Source organism: Astatotilapia calliptera, chromosome 15 (assembly GCF_900246225.1).
Source record: "Astatotilapia calliptera chromosome 15, fAstCal1.2, whole genome shotgun sequence".
NCBI classification, from domain to species: domain Eukaryota; kingdom Metazoa; phylum Chordata; class Actinopteri; order Cichliformes; family Cichlidae; genus Astatotilapia; species Astatotilapia calliptera.
This window is the reverse complement of record NC_039316.1, coordinates 19,617,654-19,634,233: the sequence shown is the minus strand read 5'-3', so window position 1 is coordinate 19,634,233 and position 16,580 is coordinate 19,617,654. Positions and strand designations below refer to the sequence as shown.

The following is a 16,580-nucleotide window of genomic DNA, read 5'->3' as shown; positions in this document are numbered from 1 at the left end:
CCAAAACCTGTGGAAGGTGAGTAGAAAAAAATCTGTATATTTAAATATTTTTAAATGAATACCTTGAAAACAAGAAAGAACAAGAAAACAAGAACAAGAAACAACCATTTCAAAAGAAGAAAGAAAATAAATAGACATATCCTTCTCACCTTGAACCGGAGCATCAGCAGGCTCAGCTTCAACAGCTGGAGACGGGACCTCAGGTTGGGCAGGAGCTTTTTCTTCTTCTTCTGCAGCTTCTGGCTGTACAGGCTGGAGTGGCTGAACTGGATCTGGTGGAGGCGGCATCACAGGCTGAAGTGGTGGCTGATATGGTTGATACTGTGCGTACAGTGGATGCATTGGTGGTGGCGGAGGCTGTTGCTGATAAATGCCCTGTGGGGCTCCGGGATGGACAGGGTGGGCGGTCAGTACAGGAGCAGAGGGAGCTGAAAACAAAAACAAATACGCCTTTAACCTTACAGCAGAAGTCATTGAGCAACGGAGATTTAACTGTGACTGCAAACAGTACCAAAAAGTGAATACCTGACATGGTAGGAGGAGGGTAAGGATTGTCTGTGACTATGTGATGAACTGCAAGATAAAAAGCCAACTTTAAGCTGGTGCACAGTAAAGTCTTTAATTCAGCCTATATGACAACATTTCAATGCACTGTGGAGATCCTTGTGCTTACCATACCATCCAGGTGGGGACGGGCAATAAACTGGTGCAGGTCTACAAGGCCCAACTGCAAAACATCAGTGCACATTTGCATTATTCATATAATCCAAAGCAACAGTTTACTGGAATAATACACAAACAAAGTCATATTCTTATTTTTATATTTTGGTATAAATGTTCTTTTAAATCAGGAGAAAAATATGAATGTTTTATACCTTCTTGTCCAGAGTCTGTGACCTGTTCTTGCTTTTTGGTCTTTGTCTCTGTGAATAAACAAGGTCACATTAAAAAAAACAGCAGTTTTATAAATACACTAACATAATTTGCTCTGCTTTTGTAATACAGTGATCATGAATGTGACATATTTGTGGGGAAGTAATTGCTTACTTGTTTTGGAAGCCTTGGGTTTATCTACTTTCTTGGCTTTTTAGAATTGAACAAGGTACAAATATTTAAATTCATAACGTATATGTGAAAAAGTAATTCTCTCCTGATTAACATTGAGACCAGTTTATGTGTGTATTAAATCTTAGTACCTTTCAGAAAAGGAGGAAATCTTCGGATCTTTGTGATTTTCGGAGGCAGGCTGATTCTAGGAAGAGCTGATTACGACATGACTGTGTTTATTACAATATCACAATAAAGGCAAACAATAATAAGCGCATCATTTTAAAGATTAAATTCATATAAACATAAGAATCAGTGCTACCTGTCTTTTTGGGCTTTTCAGCTGTCTTTAGAGTCTTTACAGTCCTCACAGTTTCCCGATCTGAAAATGAACATAAGGGATAAAAAAAAGAAAATTGATAAATTATCTCTGAATCAAAAAGCTTAATTAAAGTTGCAACTTCATATCCAAGTGATGCAAATTATTATAATTTTACAGGGTGAGATAATATTGTTCCCTGAATTATTCCCCTGTAGAGCTTATGGGAGGTTACTGTGAAACATAATAATGACTTAAACTTTGTCTCTTGGGAGTTTTGCAGGTAACGTCAGTGAGTATATCTTAAATAGGAACTTTTTATTTGTTTTTTTTACCATTACCTTTTCTCCTTCTCACAGCAGAAACTCTCTTGGGAGCATCTGAAAATATAAACAAAGCTAAAGCTACAAACTGGAGGAGGAACACAGAGGCTTGTGAAGAGTTACGTACTTATGACACTGCATGCAGCACACAACATGATGCATATCTGCAGAATACAGGTTTATGTTCCAGCATAATCAACATTTTTAAACTGTAGTTTATAAATGTTGATTAAAGTGGAAGAATCAAACAAAAATGAGTATAATGTCTACCCTTTATTAAAATGCTTTTTTTGTATTGTTTATATGACACAATGCAATAAGATGTGATATTATCATCATACCCTCCTTCTAAATAATGTATTATTTATACAGTAGAGTTGTTTTTATGCACCTGACTGTGAGGTAAGAAAAACAAAGAGACTCCAGCTCAAATCTCATATGGGATCACTTTTAAGTTTTACATTGAGTTGCATTTTTATTTTCTGTCTCACACAAGGCTTTAAAAAAAACAAAAAACAATCCACTTGGTTGATACACAGAGACTTAAATACATGATCTAAATGTTAAACATGTTTGGGTTCCAAGTTACACCCAGTTTCTTATGAGCACCATCACATATTCTACATTCTCTCTGTTGCACCATCTTTACATTAAAATTTAACTACAGCTTGCGCAAAGAACATATTTAGTTTTTATCTTGTGGAGAACAGTGATGGTGCATTATGATGCAATATGATCTATAAATCCTCAACAGAAAAAAAACAAGCGTTTCACGTGTGTTGAATATGAACATTGAAATGATATATGGGATTTTTTCTGCTTTTAAGACTAAAAAATACTAAAAAAAAAAATAGTTTTGATTCTGTATGCATCTGAAACAGTTAGAAAGTTAGAAAACTCAATTTGTTTTTTTGTCAAATTACTGAATGAATTAAAACTTGCACAAATGATCAATACAATTGCTGCTGTAGGAAAATAAAAGAAGTCTAGATACAATGTAATCGCATAAGATAAAACATGTGCTAAATGTTTTCTCACAAGGGTTTTTTTTTTATCTATTGCCATATACTGTTATTAGATAATACAGTTTCCACCTCATTAAAATAACTTATTTTATATGAAATACACTTCATCATTTATGTCATTTGAAAACCTTAGGTACTTTAAAAAAACAGTACTTTAAATTCAACCACACAGTCTTTCACTGACACTGTGTTATAAGAAAAATGTACAGCAGACATTATGAAACCATCACAGACCTTTTGCCTTAGCAGTCTTAGTGGGAGACTCTTTGGTCTTTGCAGAGTGCATACAGGGACACACTGGAATCACAAAGCATAAAATTAATGTTACCCTGACAAACAAATATGACAAAGCATTTATAATTCTCCTCAGGTTCTGACCTGTGGGCTCTGTCTTTGGCGCTGTCTCCTCTGGTCCAGGAACAGGTTTGATCACATCCACCGATGCCTTCTCATCCTCATCTTCGTCTTCATCATACTCCTCTTTCTTGTCTTCTTGTTCATCTACAGATTTCTCAGGTTTAGAAATTGGCTCTTCATCTTTGCCCTCATCCTTCTCCTCTGGAGCTGCAGGCCGGGTGGTGCCTGTAAAAGCAGAAAGTGGCTCTATCATAGAATCATGTCACACAACAAGGAAAAAACGAAAGGATTTGAGGTTTTCTACTCTGTTAAGGGCAACAAAGCAATTAAAGAAATTTGAGCAGGATAGACTCTTGACTTTCAGGAACAATATGTGTGATGAAATAAAATAAGCTACAGTCAATTTAAACTTACCACCTTCTACAGAGATTCCAATGACATTTCAGTGTTTTTTATAAGCTGTAAATTGGCCTCTCAATCTTTCCACTCTTGCATATTTTTTAAGGTGGACAAGCACTGATAGTGTTGCCTGCTTAGGGCAGAAATAAATGTGTAATGGTAAAACATTTAAATAAAATAGATGCTTTTTACTGCCTACAAAAGGTATACTATTAACAATATTTGTAGAGGTAATTGCAAAAGAATTTGAAAAATTAATGAACAAAACTTCTTATAAATTTACTGGCCATGTAACCTTAATTTGACACACATAGCTTTGATGCTTTTGAATCCAATTTATCTGTTTCTCTAAGTTTGACTGACCTGTAGGTGGCAGTGCGAAGTCACAGATTTCACAGTCACACCTGACATACTGCCCACTCTTTAATAAATATGTTGTTGTTGCTTATTATTTGTCTTATTTGCATCTCCTTTAATAAGATGCTACCTTTTTAAATTATTATTATTAGTGTTGCCTTCTATTCCTACTATCAGGAATACATATATTCCGGTTTCATTGCACATTAACAGGTTTTAGAAACAATATTGAACACATTTATGAATCCTTTGCACCACAACAGCTGTTTGATACAAACCTGTTTCTTTTGTTTCTGCGTCTTCAGTCTTTCCTTCATCTTCAGCCTCTTCGAGCTCATCCCCTTCTTCATGGTCTTCATCAGTCTTTGCTGCCTCCTCCTGGACAGTTAATGTTCCTGCAGCAGCAGCTATAAAAACACAGAACACAATATACTATGACAACTGTGTATTTAAAGCATGAAATATGAAAAATCACCTTTCCTGTGCTGCTTCTAGCTCATTTTTGTCCATCCTTCTTGTGTTTATAAGAACTAAATGTAAAAAATAAAGTTGTACAATACCTGCCATCAAGATTTCACTAACACCATCATCTTCTTCATCTTCATCCTCATCTTCTTCATCCTCCTCATCTAAAGAGCTTGTATCAACATCCTTATCATCAGTTGTGTCATAAGAGTCACTCAGAATTGTTTCTCCAGTGGAGTCCTCATCCGTTTCAAAGGAAATGTCATCCTCATCATCTTCATCACCTAAGACGCCGCTGTCTGTGCTCGTAAAGGGAGGAATGCCAGCTTCCTCCTCCTCTTCCTCTTTGTCATCATCAGGGATGCCCTCTTCAGTGACATCAGGTTTGTCTTGAGCATCTTTGTGTTTAAGGTCTTCAAGGATGTCTTTGTCAAAGTCCAGGTCAAGGTCATCATCTTTAAGGTCTTCTTCATCATCTTCATCATCTTCATCATCTGCAAAGTGTTCGGAGGATGCAACAGAGATGTCCTCGTCTGATTGGTCCAGCTCCTCATCATCTTCCTCCTCGACTGTGTCTTCTACAGTTTTTATGTCTTCTTCCAAGTCTTCATCTTCAGCAGGAAGTGGAGAAAGATCTTCTTCATCTTCATCTTCTTGCTCTGCCAGTTTGTGATCAATATCTTCCTCATCCTCACTACCAGCTACAATAGGAGGAAGATCCAGGTCATCGCTAGTGTCTTCTGCAATGACATCATCACTATCAGTAACACCCTCAGCTAGTCTATCATCTTCATCATCTTCTTCATCATCCTCCAGCTCGTCCTCTCCCTCTTCCTCTTCACTGGAAAGAAGTTGGTCGTCACTGGTTTCATCTTCATCCTGTTCTTCTTTGTCTTTTTCATCATCTTCTTCGGGTAAAGTTACCTCTTCGTCACTGTCTGTCACCCCAACAGGAACATCGGACTCAGAATCAGGAGATACAGCCGACTCTTCATCCTCAGAAGTGGAAATGGGTTCAGGAGAAACTTCATCATCCTCCTCCTCTTCCTCATCCTCCAGTTCTTCGCCTTCCTCCTCTTCCTCATCCTCCAGTTCTTCGCCTTCCTGCTCTTCATCTCCTTTGGCCTCTTCCTCCTCCCCCTCCTCTTCTTCCTCATCCTCCAGTTCTTCGCCTTCCTCCTCTTCCTCATCCTCCAGTTCTTCGCCTTCCTGCTCTTCATCTCCTTTGGCCTCTTCCTCCTCCCCCTCCTCCTCCTCCTCCAATTCCTCCTCCTCCTCATCTACTTCTTCTTCCTCCTCATATTCCTCCTCTTCATCATATTCATCTCCATACTCTTCATCATACTCCTCCTCTTCCTCATATTCATCTCCATACTCCTCCTCCTCTTCCTCATATTCCCCTTCTTCCTCCTCCTCTTCGTCCTCCCCAGCCTCCTCTCCTTCATCTCCTTCTTCTCCCTCTGCCTCTCCCTCCCCCTTTTCATCCTCCAGAACTTCAGTCATTGGTGGTTGCTTTTGTGCTTGCATTCCTATGACTATAAAAAATTAAATGGGTTAATCAAATTAAGAGAGCAGTAAAAAGTAAAAATCCCGCAATTTCTCTTTGAATAATATTGTATTAACACAAAAATGGTAAAATTCAAGTGTCACACTTATCAGTGTGACCCATTGGGATGCTAGATTTTCACTACACATTACTATGGATTCATGATAACTATGACGTTGCTATACTGACAAAAAGTGATGATGGTTAAAATTAGTCTATTAAAATAGCAATAATAAAAGTAGAAATAATTAAAATGAGTCAATAATAATAATAATAATTTTGTAAAAGTCAGTGATATATTAATTTTGTACACAAACTATCTTAAAGCTTAAGGAACTATTGTTATTTTTTTGTATATTTTCATTAGTTTTTATTTTTTCATTTCTTTTTGTTAGAGTTTGCTTGTTTCAGTGTTATTATTTGAAATTGTTTAGGTTTAGCTGAGTTTTTATTCGTTTATTTACAATCTGCTTGTTTATGATCATTACAAAATGGTAGTTCTTGGCCAGGTGCAAAATTGAAATTCAGAATAGCTATTACAACACTTTCTCTCTATTTCTTTCACAGTACATTTGACTTGTGGGTTTTTTTTTTTCGAAGGCATTTTAAAAAATTCAGTATATTTAAATATATTTTCACACTTAGTTTTAGTTTTCAGTCTGGATTTAGTTAAGCATAAACGTCAGTGACTCAATCAGGCCAGCCTGTAAGTCAAGGCACAGGGTAGGGTAAATTAGTGCACCCATGAGCGCACCTCAACGAAGTGGCTACATTGTGTTAGCTCAAATGCTCAAAGGCCAAAAAAAGCTGGAAGAGCAGCACTAAAGGCAGGCTACAAATCAGTAAGCCCCCAGCTGTGTACCCATCTCCACTGCCTCACTTAACAAGGTAACACCGGCCAAACTGCTGCTACATGAATGAATCAGACTAATTTAGCCAGTTTGTTGTGGTTAGTAACTTAATCCACGTGTGAGAGAATTTATTTCAGCAACAGAAAAGTGAATTCCTAACAGGCAGTGACCTTACTCAGTCATAGAGTTTAAGTAAGCTAAGGCTGCAGTTGTTGCTGAAAGAGAAGAATAAGTCTGTAAGAAAACGTCCGTAACCGTAAATGTAGTGCAGATAGATGGTTCACTGCCTCATATGCATGGTTTGGCACAGTTCTTTTTTTTTTTTTAAAAAAGGTAAAGGCATGGAGTAAAATTACACTGAAAACGGGGATTAAGGAGAACCCAATATCGGTGATGGGCGTGATAAGTATTCCATTAATCTAAATGAAGTATTTAGCAGTAAAATTGGCAACAAAGTAAAAATGAGAGTTACAGACCTTTAGTTCGTGATGGTAGAAATTCTCCTGCAGCACAGAAAAAAAAAAAGATATATGTAATTAAAGAATTAAAAAACCAAATGTTTCACTCTTAGTACAATTAGTATACCAATTCACGGACACATTTAGTGGAAATTAAGAAGCTCAGTTGTGGCAATTAGCATCAGTTGGTTGCAAGTTAGATGCAAACAATCCTACAATCAGAAGAGCTGCTTGAATCAGTGCAACTAAAAAAAGGAGAGAAGTAAGATTCTGCTTTTAGTTAGTGTGAATGCTTGAAAAGCATTCACAGTATTGTTATTCGAATCTTTATTATTGTGTGGATGCTTTAAGCATCCACACTATTGAGTTCCTGTTTCTCTTTATTCTTTATTGTGTGGATGCTTTAAGCATCCACACTATTGAGTTCCTGTTTCTCTTTATTCTTTATTCTACTTTATTCTAGTTGCCACTTTTTGTGCTTTTTTTGGCACTTAACTACTTCCACAATTTTCAGCCGATTTTCACCGTTCAAATTTTAAACTATTCTGCTATTTCTGCTAATGTGCGCTATGACTTTTGCTATTTTTTGCTATTATACTTTTTAAAATATTAAGCTTTTTTCCTTTAATTTGTCCCATTGAAATGAATGGGAAACTTCAGCAATTCTGCTAAAATTTGCTTGTTTTTGAAACTTAACTACTTCCTCATATTTTCACCTAGAACAACCATTCAAACTTTAAAATGTTCACAAATTATTGGGCTATTCAGGTATGATTCAGCTTTTTCAAATCTTTTACTGTTTTACTTTTATGCCTCTTAAAGTTTTGAGTTGCAAAATTGTGATTTTTCACAAAATACATGTGTTGTTATGGTTGCTATGCTCTTGGCCTCCAGTGTGCCACTGAAGGTTTTGCAATTTTCACTTCATGTCCGAACAACTTCCTGCTACTTGCTCAATTTTCACTCAACTTCCACAAATTATACATCAAAACGTAGGTATTTTTGCTGGCTTTCAGAAAATGTCACCATCATTGTTGTGGGATTTATAGAATTTTTGCAAATCTCCTCAGACTAACACAAGGTCAGAAAACTCTCCATATAAAGTGAATGGAGAGCTTGTTCAAAATCACCGCTGGATTTCTGTAATGAGAGGCATATTCGAATCGTCATATCTCCTTAACGAAGCAAAGTTAAGACATGAGGCTTGTCCCCGAATATCTTCAGACACCCCTGACGCTCACAATTCAAGAATTTCTTTCTCACCTATTACCGTTCTGAAATGAGTTGGACTTGTTTGAGGGTAGGAAATTCGTCCTTCGCTCAGATTTCTTCAGATTTCAAACTGTGGAAATGAACCACTTTTTTCTCTCGTCATAACTTTTTGTTGGATTTCCACAGAGACCTGAAAATTTCCATGATTGTTCACCAAAGCCTGCTGTCTCTTACGGTGAAAGAATGATATCGATACTCCAAATAGATTTCAAGTCACAAAGCGTTGTTTGAGGGCAAGTCAAGGCAGTTTTTGCTTCGCTCTACTCAGTTATGGTGCATTAGAAGTCAAATATCTTTAATAATTCATATTTTAATGATAAATTGTAAACACTGGAAGATTCCCCCATCTCTTCTGAACAAAACGGTGTAAGAATGACCGCTCTAGCCCCTACGGTTTGGAAATTATGGTCATTTGTTTGAGGGGAGTCCTCACTATGAGAAATAGGCTGCAATAATCCTGTGCCTCTCTGTGCTGCGTGTGTAAAAAGAGGCACATGTTTTGGCGGGAAAAAGTACACAGGCTCTCTGATTGGTGGATTCAAATTCAGCAGCTCCCAGGCTGACCTAGAAACTTACTTCTCTCTCCCTGTGCATTTTTTTGCTGATTTTTTCATTTAACAAGTATATTTGAGGGACCCTCAGCATGTTCAGCATTTTTTCAGCTGTCCATTTTGCTTTTCCAATTTTTCTGTTTAACTTATTACTATTGTGCTAAATCATACTATTTCTGCTATTTTATAAGATTTGTGCCTAATATAGTATTTCTGCTAAATTACAGTATTTCTGCTTTTTATACTATTTGTGCTAAAACATAGTATTTCTACTAAATGTAGTATTTATGCTTAATCATCCTATTTCTGCTTTTTATAGGAATTGTGCTTAATATAGTATTTCTGCTAAATTATAGTATTTCTGCTTTTTATAGTATTTGTGCTAAAACATAGTATTTCTACTAAATGTAGTATTTATGCTTAATCATAGTATTTCTATATATTTCTGCCAGGTCCCCAGGCAGCCAATCCTCTGTGAGGACTTAGACATTCAAATTTTCAAATCAGGGCCTGCACGGCTTCCCAGCCAATCATTTATGTGTCCTGAGGCATTCAAATTTGCATATTGGGGCCTTCATGGCTTCTAAGCCAGCCAATCATATCTGAGGGCTGAGGAATTCAAATCCACAAATCAGGGCCTGCACAGCTTCCCAGCCAGCCAATCATGTATGTGGGCTCCAGGCATTCAAATTTGCATATTGGGGAATTCGTGGCTTCTAAGTCAACAAGTCATCCATGTCATATATCTCTAAAAATTCACATTTTAATGATAAATTGTCAACACTTGAAGATTCCCCCATCTCTTCTGAACAAAACGGTGTAAGAATGACCGTTCTAGCCCCTACGGTTAGGAAATTATGGTCATTTGTTTGAGGGGAGTCCTCACTATGAGAAATAGACTGCAATAATCCTGTGTCTCTGTGCCGCGTGTGTAAAAAGATGCACCTGTTTTGGCGGGAAAACGTAAACAGCCACTCTGATTGGTGGATTCAAATTCAGCAGCTCTCTCCCTCTGTGTCTGTCTGTGTGTGTGTGTGTGTGTGTGTGTGTGTGTGTGTGTGTGTGTGTGTGTGTGTGTGTGTGTTTAGTGGGAGAGAGAGGACCCTGCCCTTATTTGGCAGCATGTCATAAATTGAACATAGTTAGACTGGTTGACTGGATTAGAGCCTGTGTTTGTGTGTCCCTCTGTGCATTTGTGTTTCAATAAGTTATTACTATTCTGCTAAATCATAGTATTTCTGGTACTTTTCGGTACTTGTGCTAAATACAGTATTTCTGCTAAATCATACTATTTCTGCTTTTCATAGGATTTATGCCTAATATAGTATTTCTGCTAAATTATAGTATTTCTGCTTTTTATAGGATTTGTGCCTAACATAGTATTTCTGCTAAATTATAGTATTTCTGCTTTTTATAGGATTTGTGCCTAACATAGTATTTCTGCTAAATTATAGTATTTCTGCTTTTTATACTATTTGTTCTAAATGATAGTATTTCTGCTTTTTATAGGATTTGTGCTTAATATAGTATTTCTGCTAAATTATAGTTTTTCTTCTTTTTATAGTATTTGTGCTAAAACATAGTATTTCTACTAAACGTAGTATTTATGCTTAATAATAGTATTTCTATATATTTCTGCCAGGTCCCCAGGCAGCCAATCCTCTGTGAGGACTGAGACATTCAAATTTTCAAATCAGGGCCTGCACAGTTTCCCAGCCAATCAAATAAGTGTCCTGAGGCATTCAAATTTGCATATTGGGGCCTTCGTGGCTTCTAAGCCAGCCAATCATATCTGAGGGAGGAGGAATTCAAATCCACAAATCAGGGCCTGCACGGCTTCCCAGCCAGCCAATCACATATGTGGTCTCAGGCATTCAAATTTGCATATTGGGGAATTCGTGGCTTCTAAGTCAACAAGTCATCCATGTCATATATCTCTAAAAATTCATATTTTAATATTAAATTGTCAACACTTGAAGATTCCCCCATCTCTTCTGAACAAAACGGTGTAAGAATGACCCTTCTAGCCCCTACGGTTAGGAAATTACGGTCATTTGTTTGAGGGGAGTCGTCACTATGAGAAATAGACTGCAATAATCCTGTGTCTCTCTGTGCTGCTGCGTGTGTAAACAGATGCACCTGTTTTGGTGGGGAAAAGTGCACAGCCTCTCTGATTGGTGGATTCAAATTCACCAGCTCCCAGGCTGACCTAGAAACTTACTTCTCTCTCCCTGTGTGTTGCGTGTGTGTGTGTGTGTGTGTGTGTGTGTGTGTGTGTGACAGAGAGAGAGAGAGAGAGAGAGAAAGGCTTTTAATGGGATGATCTCATTCTAAGATTTAAATTCAATATATTTAGACTGGTTGACTGAATTGGATCTTGTGTGTGGGTCTCTCTGTGCATGTGTGTTTCCTCATGTGTACATATTTGTGATTGTGTGGCTGTAATAAATTTTTTTGCAGATTTTTGTCATTTAACAAGTATATTTGAGGGACCCTCAGCATGTTCAGCATTTTTTCAGCTGTCCATTTTGCTTTTCCAATTTTTCTGTTTAACTTATTACTATTGTGCTAAATCATACTGTTTCTGCTATTTTATAAGATTTGTGCTTAATATACTATTTCTGCTTTTATAGGATTTGTGCTTATTATAGTATTTCTGCTAAATGTAGTATTTCTGATTAATTATAGTTTTTCTACTAAATCATAGTACAGTATTTCTGCTTTTTATGGGATTTTTGCTAAAACAAAGTATTTCTACTAAATGTAGTATTTGTGCTTAATCATACCATTTCTGCTTTTTATAGGATTTGTGCTTAATATAGTATTTCTGCTAAATTATAGTATTTCTGCCAAATTATAATATTTGTTCTAAAACATAGTCTCAATTTAAAATTACAATATTCATAGTTCATCACAGTGTCTCTGGTAAATCACAATATTTCTGCTCTGTTGTACTATTTTTCTAAATCATAGTGTTTCTGTAATGCTTAAGTATTTTTGGCTAAATATAATCTTTCTGTTATCTTATACTATTTCTCCTAAATTCTTGTATTTTTGAGAAGTTATCATGTTTCTGGTAAGTTACAATATTTCTGCTAAATTCTGCTATGCTATTGTATTTCTGCCAAGTATTATGTTTCCTCTAAGATATTGCAGTTCTGCTAAGTTATTCCATTTTAGCAAACTTCTTTTGCTTCTGCAAAGTTTTTACAATTTCTGCAACTTTTCAGCTTTTTCAGCTACTTTTTGCATACAGCTTCAGCTTTAAGCATCCACACTGCATTTTCGCAGGAAATGCAAATTTTTCTAGTTGTGTGGATGCTTTAAGCATCCACACTATTGAGTTCCTGTTTCTCTTTATTCTTTATTCTACTTTATTATTCCAGTTGCTTCCGTACACTTTTTGGCACTTAACTACTTCCACAATTTTCAGCCGATTTTCACCGTTCAAATTTTAAACTATTCTGCTATTTCTGCTAATGATCGCTATGACTTTTGCTATTTTTTGCTATTATACTTTTTAAAATATTCCACTTTTTTCCTTTAATTTGTCCCATTGAAATGAATGGGAAACTTCCAAAATTCTGCTAAATTTTGCTTGTTTTTGAAACTTAACTACTTCCTCATACTTTCACCTAGAACAACCATTCAAACTTTAAAATGTTCACAAATTATTGGGCTATTCATGTATGATTCAGCTTTTTCAAATCTTTTACCATTTTACTTTTATGCCTCTTAAAGTTTTGAGTTGCACAATTGTGATTTTTCACAAAATACATGCGTTGTTATGGTTGCTATGCTCTTGGCTTCCAGTGTGTCACTGAAGGTTTTGCAATTTTCACTTCATGTCCGAACAACTTCTTGCTACTTGCTCAATTTTCACTCAACTTCCACAAATTATACATCAAAACGTAGGTATTTTTGCTGGCTTTCAGAAAATGTCACCATCATTGTTGTGGGATTTATAGAATTTTGGCAAATCTCCTCAGACTAACACAAGGTCAGAAAACTCTCCATATAAAGTCAATGGAGAGTTTGTTCAAAATCACCGCTGCATTTCTGTAATGAGAGGCATATTCGAATCGTCATATCTCCTTAACGAAGCAAAGTTAAGACATGAGGCTTGTCCCGGTATATCTTCAGACACTCGTGACGCTCACAATTCAAGAATTTCTTTCTCACCTATTACCGTTCTGAAATGAGTTGGACTTGTTTGAGGGTAGGAAATTTGTCCTTCGCTCAGATTTCTTCAGATTTCAAACTGTGGAAATGAACCACTTTTTTCTCTCGTCATAACTTTTTGTTGGATTTCCACAGAGACCTGAAAATTTCCATGATTGTTCACCAAAGCCTGCTGTCTCTTACGGTGAAAGAATGATATCGATACTCCAAATAGATTTAGAGTTAGAAAGCGTTGTTTGAGGGCAAGTCAAGGCAGTTTTTGCTTCGCTCTACTCAGTTATGGTGCATTACAAGTCAAATATCTTTAATAATTCATATTTTAATGATAAATTGTTAACACTGGAAGATTCCCCCATCTCTTCTGAACAAAACGGTGTAAGAATGACCGCTCTAGCCCCTACGGTTAGGAAATTATGGTCATTTGTTTGAGGGGAGTCCTCACTATGAGAAATAGGCTGCAATAATCCTGTGCCTCTCTGTCCCGCGTGTGTAAAACGATGCACCTGTTTTGGCGGGAAAACGTAAACAGCCACTCTGATTGGTGGATTTAAATTCGGCAGCTCTCTCCCTCTGTGTCTGTGTGTGTGTGTGTGTGTGTGTGTGTGTGTGTGTGTGTGTGTGTGTGTGTGTGTGTGTGTGTTTAGTGGGAGAGAGCGGACCCTGCCCTTATTTGACAGCATGTCATTGTAGGATTTAAATTGAACATAGTTAGACTGGTTGACTGGATTAGAGCCTGTGTTTGTGTGTCCCTCTGTGCATTTGTGCATTCGGTACTTGTGCTAAATACAGTATTTCTGCTAAATCATACTATTTCTGCTTTTCATAGGATTTATGCCTAATATAGTATTTCTGCTAAATTATAGTATTTCTGCTATTTTATAGGATTTGTGCCTAACATAGTATTTCTGCTAAATTATAGTATTTCTGCTTTTTATAGGATTTGTGCCTAACATAGTATTTCTGCTAAATTATAGTATTTCTGCTTTTTATAGGATTTGTGCTTAATATAGTATTTCTGCTAAATTATAGTTTTTCTTCTTTTTATAATATTTGTGCTAAAACATAGTATTTCTACTAAATGTAGTATTTATGCTTAATAATAGTATTTCTATATATTTCTGCCAGGTCCCCAGGCAGCCAATCCTCTGTGAGGACTGAGACATTCAAATTTTCAAATCAGGGCCTGCACAGTTTCCCAGCCAATCAAATAAGTGTCCTGAGGCATTCAAATTTGCATATTGGGGCCTTCGTGGCTTCTAAGCCAGCCAATCATATCTGAGGGCTGAGGAATTCAAATCCACAAATCAGGGCCTGCACGGCTTCCCAGCCAGCCAATCACATATGTGGTCTCAGGCATTCAAATTTGCATATTGGGGAATTCGTGGCTTCTAAGTCAACAAGTCATCCATGTCATATATCTCTAAAAATTCATATTTTAATATTAAATTGTCAACACTTGAAGATTCCCCCATCTCTTCTGAACAAAACGGTGTAAGAATGACCGTTCTAGCCCCTACGGTTAGGAAATTACGGTCATTTGTTTGAGGGGAGTCGTCACTATGAGAAATAGACTGCAAAAATCCTGTGTCTCTCTGTGCTGCTGCGTGTGTAAACAGATGCACCTGTTTTGGTGGGGAAAAGTGCACAGCCTCTCTGATTGGTGGATTCAAATTCACCAGCTCCCAGGCTGACCTAGAAACTTACTTCTCTCTCCCTGTGTGTGTGTGTGTGTGTGTGTGTGTGTGTGTGTGTGTGTGTGTGTGTGTGTGTGTGTGTGTGTGTGTGTGACAGAGAGAGAGAGAGAGAGAGAGAGAGAGAGAGAGAGAAAGGCTTTTAATGGGATGATCTCATTCTAAGATTTAAATTCAATATATTTAGACTGGTTGACTGAATTGGATCTTGTGTGTGGGTCTCTCTGTGCATGTGTGTTTCCTCATGTGTACATATTTGTGATTGTGTGGCTGTAATAAATTTTTTTGCAGATTTTTGTCATTTAACAAGTATATTTGAGGGAACCTCAGCATGTTCAGCATTTTTTCAGCTGTCAATTTTGCTTTTCCAATTTTTCTGTTTAACTTATTACTATTGTGCTAAATCATACTGTTTCTGCTATTTTATAAGATTTGTGCTTAATATACTATTTCTGCTTTTATAGTATTTGTGCTTAATATAGTATTTCTGCTAAATTTAGTATTTCTGATTAATTATAGTTTTTCTACTAAATCATAGTACAGTATTTCTGCTTTTTATAGGATTTGTGCTTAATATAGTATTTCTGCTTTTTATATGATTTGTGCTTAATATGGTATTTCTGCTAAATTATAGTATTTCTGCTTTTTATAGGATTTGTGCTCAAACATAGTATTTCTACTAAATGTAGTGTTTATGCTTAATCATCCTATTTCTGCTTTTTATAGGATTTGTGCTTAATATAGTATTTCTGCTAAATTATAGTATTTCTGCTTTTTATAGTATTTGTGCTAAAACATAGTATTTCTACTAAATGTAGTATTTATGCTTAATCATAGTATTTCTATATATTTCTGCCAGGTCCCCAGGCAGCCAATCCTCTGTGAGGACTGAGAAATTCAAATTTTCAAATCAGGGCCTGCACGGCTTCCCAGCCAATCATATATGTGTCCTGAGGCATTGAAATTTGCATATTGGGGCCTTCATGGCTTCTAAGCCAGCCAATCATATCTGAGGGCTGAGGAATTCAAATCCACAAATCAGGGCCTGCACAGCTTCCCAGCCAGCCTATCATGTATGTGGGCTCCAGGTATTCAAATTTGCATATTGGGGAATTCGTGGCTTCTAAGTCAACAAGTCATCCATGTCATATATCTCTAAAAATTCATATTTTAATGATAAATTGTCAACACTTGAAGATTCCCCCATCTCTTCTGAACAAAACGGTGTAAGAATGACCGCTCTAGCCCCTATGGTTAGGAAATTATGGTCATTTGTTTGAGGGGAATCCTCACTATGTGAAATAAACTGAAAGAAGCAGGTCTATGTCTCTGTGCTGCGTGTGTAAAAAGATGCACCTGTTTTGGCGGGAAAACGTAAACAGCCTCTCTGATTGGTGGATTCAAATTCAGCAGCTCCCAGGCTGACCTAGAAACTTACTTCTCTCTCCCTGTGTGTGTGTGTGTGTGTGTGTGTGTGTGTGTGTGTGTGTGTGTGTGTGTGTGTGTGTGTGTGTGTGTGTGTGTGTGTGTGTTTAGTGGGAGAGAGAGGACCCTGCCCTTATTTGACAGCATGTCATTGTAGGATTTAAATTGAACATAGTTAGACTGGTTGACTGGATTAGAGCCTGTGTTTGTGTGTCCCTCTGTGCATTTGTGTTTCAATAAGTTATTACTATTCTGCTAAATCATAGTATTTCTGGTACTTTTCGGTACTTGTGCTAAATACAGTATTTCCTG

The 16,580-nt window shown here is 36.8% G+C and overlaps 1 protein-coding gene across 1 annotated transcript in view; it reads right to left on the bottom strand.

Annotated features, from left to right (window-relative positions):
- The window catches only part of LOC113037573 (triadin-like), an 80,140-nt gene that overhangs the window by 11,678 nt on the left and 51,882 nt on the right, over positions 1-16,580 (bottom strand). Inside the window, exons 6-19 of the mRNA XM_026194813.1 lie at positions 7,166-7,192; positions 5,724-5,827; positions 4,388-5,543; positions 4,106-4,234; positions 3,093-3,296; positions 2,949-3,011; positions 1,708-1,746; positions 1,370-1,429; positions 1,197-1,262; positions 1,048-1,083; positions 876-923; positions 674-727; positions 526-573; positions 150-428 (exon numbers count right to left, since the gene is read on the bottom strand). Of these exons, the coding sequence (XP_026050598.1) occupies positions 150-428; positions 526-573; positions 674-727; positions 876-923; positions 1,048-1,083; positions 1,197-1,262; positions 1,370-1,429; positions 1,708-1,746; positions 2,949-3,011; positions 3,093-3,296; positions 4,106-4,234; positions 4,388-5,543; positions 5,724-5,827; positions 7,166-7,192 (2,313 nt within the window). The remainder of the gene's footprint in view (positions 1-149; positions 429-525; positions 574-673; positions 728-875; positions 924-1,047; positions 1,084-1,196; positions 1,263-1,369; positions 1,430-1,707; positions 1,747-2,948; positions 3,012-3,092; positions 3,297-4,105; positions 4,235-4,387; positions 5,544-5,723; positions 5,828-7,165; positions 7,193-16,580) is intronic.